This window comes from Centropristis striata, chromosome 7 (genome assembly GCF_030273125.1).
Source record: "Centropristis striata isolate RG_2023a ecotype Rhode Island chromosome 7, C.striata_1.0, whole genome shotgun sequence".
Taxonomy (NCBI): Eukaryota; Metazoa; Chordata; class Actinopteri; order Perciformes; family Serranidae; genus Centropristis; species Centropristis striata.
In genome coordinates, this window is record NC_081523.1 from 34,351,619 (window position 1) to 34,360,188 (window position 8,570).

The 8,570-nt window shown below is 39.4% G+C and overlaps 1 protein-coding gene across 1 annotated transcript; it reads right to left on the bottom strand.

The window, feature by feature from the left end:
* Window positions 1-5,143: 5,143 nt before the first annotated feature.
* On the bottom strand, window positions 5,144-6,652 carry LOC131974928 (GTPase IMAP family member 7-like). Its single transcript, XM_059337435.1, has one exon. It carries the CDS (start codon window positions 6,650-6,652, stop codon window positions 5,144-5,146), a length of 1,509 nt encoding a protein of 502 aa, XP_059193418.1.
* Between the last annotated feature and the right edge of the window lie 1,918 nt (window positions 6,653-8,570).

Below are 8,570 nucleotides of genomic sequence, written 5' to 3' on the forward strand. Positions count from 1 at the left end.
AGTCTGACTGGATTCACCTGATTCTGCAGTCGCCATAATGTCACTCTGTTGGTATCATGAGAGAAAAGACAACTCATCAACTGAAGGAAAACTGCTGAGAGAACCCAAAAGAAGGAGAATTAAAAAATTAATAGATACATTTCTTTTTTTATTGTGCAATAATACAATACAATACAGGGATATGGACATCCAGACAAAAAGTGCAATAATACAACACAGTGACATAGACAGACAGGGAGTGAATATTAAACAACGACAATGATGGTACCCCTGTGTGTGTGTGTGTGTGTGTGTGTGTGTGTGTGTAAACTTGAATTGAGCACCCTAAATTCATAGCCAGTCTCCTGTAACATGTCCCTGTGGTATAATGAAAGCTAGCATTGTACACTTTAAAATTATACCAAACATGCCCTCATAACATATGAGTAAAGATCTTCAAATGAGCACAAAACAGGATATGCCCCCTGCGTTTAGAGGAATATTTATTGCAGGGGGTGTATAACTTTATGTGCTGATAACTGTCATAAAGTTACACATTCATACCAAAATATCATCTATGGACATGTACCTTTTCAAAAAATATTACTAGATTTTGCCACCTTGAGTGGTACCAAAATCTGGTCTGGCCCATGGACTATGTGGTGAATACACAATGAGGATGGTCATACTTAATAGCACCCTGATGGACTCCACTGGCCACATGTTTTAATATTTTAAGTCTGTTCATATTTTTTATTAATTTTTATATCTAAATATTAGCATTTTCACTCAATAGATTCCAGGACATGTGACCTAATGACTCAACATCACTGTTGGATCATAGTGCTACACTGGCAGAATGAGACACACCTCTTTTTATTGCAGCGTAATACTCTTCATATTCTATATTAATCTTTTAATGTAAGAAAATGTATTTTCAATAGCTCCCAGGTCATGTGACCGAATGACCCAAAATCAGTGTTGGATCATAGTGCTACACTGGCTGAATGGGACACACATATTTTTTTTTACATTTGAAGTCTGTTCATATATTTTATTAATTTTTATATCTAAATATTAGCATTTTCGCTCAATAGATTCCAGGTCATGTGACCTAATGACTAAGAACGAGTGTTGGATCATAGTACTGCACTGGCAGAATGAGACACACATCTTCTTTTTACATTTGAAGTCTGTTCATATTTTTTATGAATTTTTATATCTAAATATTAGCATTTTCACTCAATAGATTCCATGTCATGTCATCAATTGACTAAACATCAGTGTTGGATCGTAGTACTCCACTCGCAGCATGAGACACACCTCTTTTTATTGCAGCTTAATACTCTTCATATTTTATATTAATCTTTTAACGTCAAAAAATGTATTTTCAATAGCTCCCAGGTCATGTGACCTAATGACCCAAAATCAGTAGACACTACACTGGCTGAATGGGACACAGTTTAACACTGTCCATATTCTATATTATTTTTTTTTATGTAAAAAAACACATTTCATATGACGTAATTTCTCATAACCAGTGTTGACATCTCTTTTTATTGTTGTTCATTTCTCAACACTTTATTTTGAAAAGCGGAAGTTGTTATGCACTGTACTGTCTCAGCGCTAACGCCGTCTCTACCGATTAACCATAATACGGGCGCACTCGAAATGTAGGAGCGGCTGACTTGACCAAGCAAAAAGAAGAGACCGCTGGCATGAACAAGTGGCTAGGCCGCAGTAGCAAAACAGAGGTTTACCCGTAAGCGAATGTCTGTCGAATATCCAACTTCAAACTAACTTCACCGCAGTCGCTGACATCATGTCATATCATATCATATCATGTCATAGCAGTAAAGTGTTCAGTAAACCTACATCCTTCCCACAGAGCTGTTATTGTTCTATTACAAACTATTTACTCATCAACTCTATTGATGAACTCCTCTTACATTTTTATTATTTATCTTATTTATGCAGTTCTGGTCAAGTTCACTCACCTTCTGCATCTCTTGCTGCGACACAAACGGGAAAGTAAACATTTTCGGGGGAGGTGTTTGAAGAAAAAAAAAGGAAAAAGAAAGCCTCCTAACTGCCAAAATGTTTTTAAAGCTACATAGCCTGTACTGGAGGTGTAACTGTGTAGTTTAGGGACAAACTGGTTGTAGAGTCTCATTGTGAATAGTTGTACACAATACTTTTAAAATGTTGACTCCAAACACATTCTGAACGTAAATACTTGAAAAATCACAAACACTTGAATCAAAAAGGAAATTTAATGTAATGTTAAAAATAACTGTGTCCTCAATAGCATTTTATCACAAGTAATATATAGTACACCACATAATTCTTAGTATTTATATTGGAGTTTTTCTTGATTCACTTGCTGTCAACAAATCATCTTTACAGCTAACACTTTAAACCACAAAACAAGTCTAAACTTATACTTGAAACCCTTTTTATCATTATACAACATTAAATGTAGCATTATGTAAACACATCTAAGCTTTTTTAAGTTCCCATGTCTCAAATATTGTTTTTGAAAATAAAACAGAAACAGTAAAATACTCATATACAGTATTTAAAAACAATCAACTGCAGAAATAGCTCTTCATTTTAGTAGTTAATGTCAGAGCTCCACCTGCTGGATAAAATAATACAAACACCATTGAACACAGTTTGACAGACACACATTTCTTGGCATCTCTCTCCACTGATGGTAGAAAACAAACAAAAAGCACAAAATTCTCTTAAATTTGAAACGGAGTATCTTTTGTTAGTTTTTGTCAGTTATCGTCCCCTCTGGAAACAGGTCCTATGAAGTGCAAATCCCCCTCAACCAAAAGCTTACCTCACCTCCAACAAGTTTTTACTCACAGCACCGCACTGAAACAGCCTCCTGAAAGTCACCAATGACCTCCTCGACCTCACTGCAGCTGCAGCGTTATACATCATCAACCACTCCAATATTCTCTCCTCAAATCCTTCCTCAACATCACTGGTACTGCCTTCTCCTCTAAGGTCAAAACCTCACAAACAGATTACAAACAGTTTCATAATTATAAATTTGATATATAGCACTATAGCACTTTTAAAGATACTCAAAGTTGTTTAACATAATACATTAAAACAAATACAAAATACAGTGAACAAAAACAGAAATGAGAGTTTATGAGTTCAGGTTTGGCGGTGGGAGTCAGGTCTTGTAAGGGAGTCTGAATTGCGGTTGTGTGTAGGGAGGAAGTTTCAGAGGGTTAGGGCAGCAGTGGATAGGCTCTGTCGCCAACGGTGTGGCACTTGGTCCTGCTGATGGGGGTCAAAAGGTTGTCATCGGAAGATCTGAATTGGTGGGTGGGGGAGTGACGTTGGAGGAGGTCTGTAAGGTATGGGTGAGCAAGGTTTTGAGGGCTTTGTAGGTGGCTTTGATGTTTTCTCAGGAGCGGGAGTGAGTGAGCAATCGGGCAGGTGAGTTCTGGACATATTATAGTTTTTGAAGGTTGGTGGAGGGGAGGCCGTAAAGAATGCTGTTGTAATAGTCCAGTCTAGAGGTTATGAAGGCATGAATGAGTGTTTCAGCAGCGGAGGAGGAGGAGAGGGTAGGAGGAAGACCTGCAATGTCTATGAGGTTTGAGAGGGATGTTTTGGTGATGTTCTTGATGTGTGATTTGAAGGAGAGAGTTGGATCCAGGGTGATGCCGAGGTTTCGGAGACCTTTGAGTGAATGATAGGAAGTTGTTGCATTTTTACAGAGAAAAGAAGTGTGAGATGTGGTCTATAGGTTTGAGAAGCTTGTTTATTGTAGAAAACAGAGTGCTTGGGTTGGAGGAGCCAGAGTGAATGATGCCGGAGAAGAAGGTTGAGCGGGCTTCGTTGAGTGCTGACTTGTATAGGTGGACTTGCTCTTTGTAGGCTTGGTGGTGAGTCCGGTTTTCTTATGGCGTTTCCTAGGCGTTCCTTTCCTAGGCGTTTTTGTGCTGTTTCTTTAGTTGGTGAAGTTCGAGAGAGTACCAGGGGGCAGGGTGAGTGAATGAGGTAATTTTTGGCTTTATGCGAGCAAGCTGGTTGAGACAGGTGGACAGAGTGTGGTTGTAGAGGTTGACGAGGTCCGTTGGAGTTGGGTTTTCAGGGAGGGTGGAGTCAGATATGGTGTTTGATATGCATGTGGAGAGGGAAATCGGACAGATGGACTTGAGGTTTCGAAAGGTTATGGTGCAGTTTTGTTTGGGTTGGGGGCTGGGAATATTGATGTCCATGAGGATGGTCAGGTGGTTGGAGATGGTGCGGTCATTGTGTGAGAGGTTGTCAATATGGAGGCCAGTGGAACAAACCAGGTCCAGAATGTGTCCACGGCTATGGGTGGGGAATTTTACATGTTGGGTGAGGTTGAAACAGCTGAGAATGTATAAAAAGTTTGTTGTACTTTTACGGTCAGGGGAGTCAATGTGAATGTTAAAGTCGCCTAGAGTAGTCGTAGGATGGATGGTGAGACTGAAGACAGATGTGTGAAGTTCTGAGAAATCTGACAGAAGGGTTGTATTGGGTTTGGGTGGACGATAGATAATAGCAATGATGAGGGGTTTTGGACCAAGGAGTTTAAATGCCAGGTTCAAAAGATGGTATAGCAGAGATGGAGAGTGGCCGAGGATTGAGTTCTTGGCGGTGTATGGCAGCAATTCCTCCTCCTGGCCCTTGGAGCGTGGGTTGTCCATGTATAAGTATCCAGAAGGCCTTGTTTGGTTTATCAATATCAGTGGTTGCACCTCCTACCCAAGGCGTACACCCAGATCTCTAGTGCTCTCTTGCTCATCCATTCCTGTGATCACTTCACCCTTGTCCTCCAGAGCCTTCACTGGCTTCCTGTTCCACAACATAACTGATCTTTGACCTTTGCCTTTAATGTGAGATTAATATTTCCTAGAGTTTTAGTCTTTGGGGACTATGAAAAGTACAATATTAATAAAAGGCATTTTTCATTCATTCATCCTGCTTATCTAAACTCTCGTCACAGGGTTGGAACCAATCCCAGCTGATATTGGGAGTCAGCTGATATTGGGAGTCACTAATTGAACCTAAGATGCATGTCTTTGGACTGTTGAAGGAAAGGGGTATTAATGGAAGAAAGCCAATTGTCTGGCTGTTCTTTTTTTTTTTTTTTTTTTTAACATAATCAGAGGATATAACAGTTGTTTTTCTTTTCAGCTTGTTTCTTTATGTTTTCCAGTTCTTGTTTCAACTCTTTAATTTCTTCTTCCATTTTAAGGTCTCTTTGTTTACCTTGCTGTTTAACTCTCTGTTCCATTTCTGATAGTTTTGCTTCAAGCTTCTGTTGCCTTTCTTCAAGCTTTCTTTTGTCAATTTCCTGTGACCACATCTGTTCCTTCTGAATTCCCTCCATTGCCCTTTGGAACATCGCAGTGGTGTAGCAGCTGCCTTTATTTTTCTTCACCATGGTGTCAATCTTGGTCAGCAGCTCTCTGACTTGTGTGCGGTTTATGTCATCTTTGTTATTGAGCACCTGGTATCTCCCTCCACAATCATTTATTAGTTGTTTGACAAAGTCATCACAATCTTTGATGTAACTCCAAAATGACTGATCGTCCAGTCCATCTCCTCTGGTGAATATAAGGATGATGAAATCTCCTGAACTCTTGCCAAAAACCTTTTTGATCAGCTCCACAGAGTCTTTTTCATCTTGTGTAAAGTTCCCAAGTTGCAGCACCAGCAAGAACACATGAGGTCCAGGGGACAACATGCTGAGGCATTTCTGAAGCTCCTCTTGAATTTCATCATCAGACAGAGTTGTGTCAAACAAGCCAGGGGTGTTGACGACATCAACAGGACGCCCATCAATCTCTCCTGTTGCTTTCTCACAAAACGTGGTCACTGGCTTCGGGGCCATTCTGGGTTTGAAATGCTTTTTGCCCAAAATGGTGTTTGCTGTTGCACTCTTCCCGCTGCCGGTCTTCCCAATCAGCACCATCCTGAGAGGCTCTCTGCTCTCATGTTCACCGTAACCTTCCATGGCACTTCTCTGCTTTACATTCTGCAGTTCAGCTTTAAGTTCTAAGACCTTCTCCATCTGAGCCTTGGTGAACATGTCCTTTGTGAAGCATCTGGATCCTTCAACTCTCATCTTTTCTACAGCATCCAACAGCTCTGGGATCTGCTGCTGGTCCCTGATGTTGAGGACAAACTGTCTTCCTCCACAGCTCTGACGGAGCTCCTGGATGGCCTTGTTTTCCTTTACAAAGTTATCCACATCTGTAGCTGTGGGATCTGACTCCACAGTGAACAGAATCATTGTAAGGTCACTGGCTTTAGAGCTGAAAGTGTTCTGGATGGTCTCCAGCTCTTTCTTGTCTTCATCAGTGAGGGGACCCACAGGAAGGACCAGGATGAAGGCATGGATGCCCTGAGGATCACAGAGGGAGATACACCTGAATGATTCCTCCATCACTTCCTCCTGAGGTTTTCCATTCAATGCAGGCAGCTCCACCAGGGAAACCCAACGTCCACACACCTCTCCCTGATGTTTAACACACTCTGAGCTGGAGACTGAATGAAGCTCTGTCTGACCTAAAATGGCCTTGGCTGCTGAGGTCTTCCCTGCTCCTCTCCTCCCACACAGAACCACGTTTAAAGCTGGCATGCTTTTTTTGTCGTCTTTTTCAGACATGCTGTAGTGTCTTCTTTCAAAGTTTTGAAGGACTTTATCAATGGTGAAACTCATTTCACTCCTCCCACACAGAACAAGGTTTGAAGCTGGTTTCATGTGTTCAGACCCAGACTTTAGTGAGGAAACAACGTCCTTAGCCACTGAAATAAAAACACTGAATTAGAAAAGCCAGCTTTGAACAACAATTGTAGGAACCATTAATGTTTTTTGTTGGTATGTTATCAAATATTTTGATTAGATCTAGATTGTTGCATTATTTTTGGACACTTGGTGGCAGTAGTTGCACAGGGTTTTATAGAAAGGGGAATAAGTGACAGAAGGAGAGGGCAGAGGAGGAGGGAGTGCACATAGTTCTCATGAGACCAGCATGCCACTACAACTGGCAGAATAGTTAAACCTGGTATGTTACTCAGATAAACAACAAACTAAACCGCAATTTTTTAATAATGATTAAAAGATATTCCCTACATTGGTGTGTATTAATGGCAACTGGGAAATAGATTGGAAGAATTACTGCAATAAATCATATGCTAATCATATAATAAATCATACTTGACTAAAAATATTCTAGCTCCCCAAAATTTGCAAACTACTCTATAGATCTCAAAAGTAATTAAATAAAAAATATTTAGGCTTATGACTGATGCAGCAAGTCCTCCAAACCATACAAACTCACATGTTCCTACCCTCATATACATCCATAGGGACGTTTCCAAAAACAGCAACCCTGCTGGTTGCAGGAGACCAACACGTCCTCATGAGTAAACATGACGTTCGCCATTGTGAAAAGGCCTCCGTTTTGTTAGCTTTAAGCTACAAAACCAGTTCTAAAAGCATAGGGTAAATAGGTTTATAGTTATAGATCATTTAAAAGTAAAATAAATGCCAGAAGTAAAGTAGTTAAGAAGATGACATAACTATTTGAAGTGACAGTTGTGATGTTTCATGGTGACATTATATTAAATGACATTATTTACATAACATTTTTACTTTTGGTCTCACTTTGGACACAATGCCATTCTTCTAGGTGAAAGTCCTGTTTGTTTGACCCATCCACCAACGCTCCAATCATCCATAGAATAATTTTTCATGCTTTATACTCCATTTTTCTTGCCTCTCACTTTGCTTTCATACTCCATAACGTCACTTCCACCTTGGCGTCGTTCATCATTTATACGGCTGCTAGAGGGTGCCGCTAAAGATGGGTCATACTGCTTAACTGATACCATTAATAACCCATCTATTCATGAAGTTGGTTTAATTGATTACATCTCATACTGTGTCGACCTACTGTAAAATATTGAAAGATTAATTCAGAAAAGATGGTCTCTGTTCAGTTTTACTCACTGGAAGGTGGTAATCTCAGGCTGCTCTTGGACTTTGGGGATTTAATATCTAGATCTGAAAGCACATAAATACAATAATAAATACAATATTTTGTGCATTTTTAGATACTGAAAAGTGCATTTTTATGTCAATAAAAAAATAAAAAGTGGCCCATCCCTCCTGACACAGACTCCACCCATACTAACTGAAATACAGTAACCGCCACTGCACAATAAATGGCACTTTCACCTTGTTCATATACAGCGCACATAATGTTGATGAACATGATGTATCCTCCATTGCACTACTATGTATATATTTATATATATTTATATATATATGTGTATATATGTGTGTGTGTATGTATGTATATATGTGTGTATATGTAGGCATGTATATGTATATATATATATATATATATATATATATATATATATCTACTTGCACTAATACAGTTACAGTTAAATCTGCATTTATTATTTATCTTATTTATTATATACTCTATATATACTGCATTTTTATACAATTCATTCCTGTATATATTGCAATATGATTCACAATTACTGCTTAATGCACTTCTGGTTAGATGCTA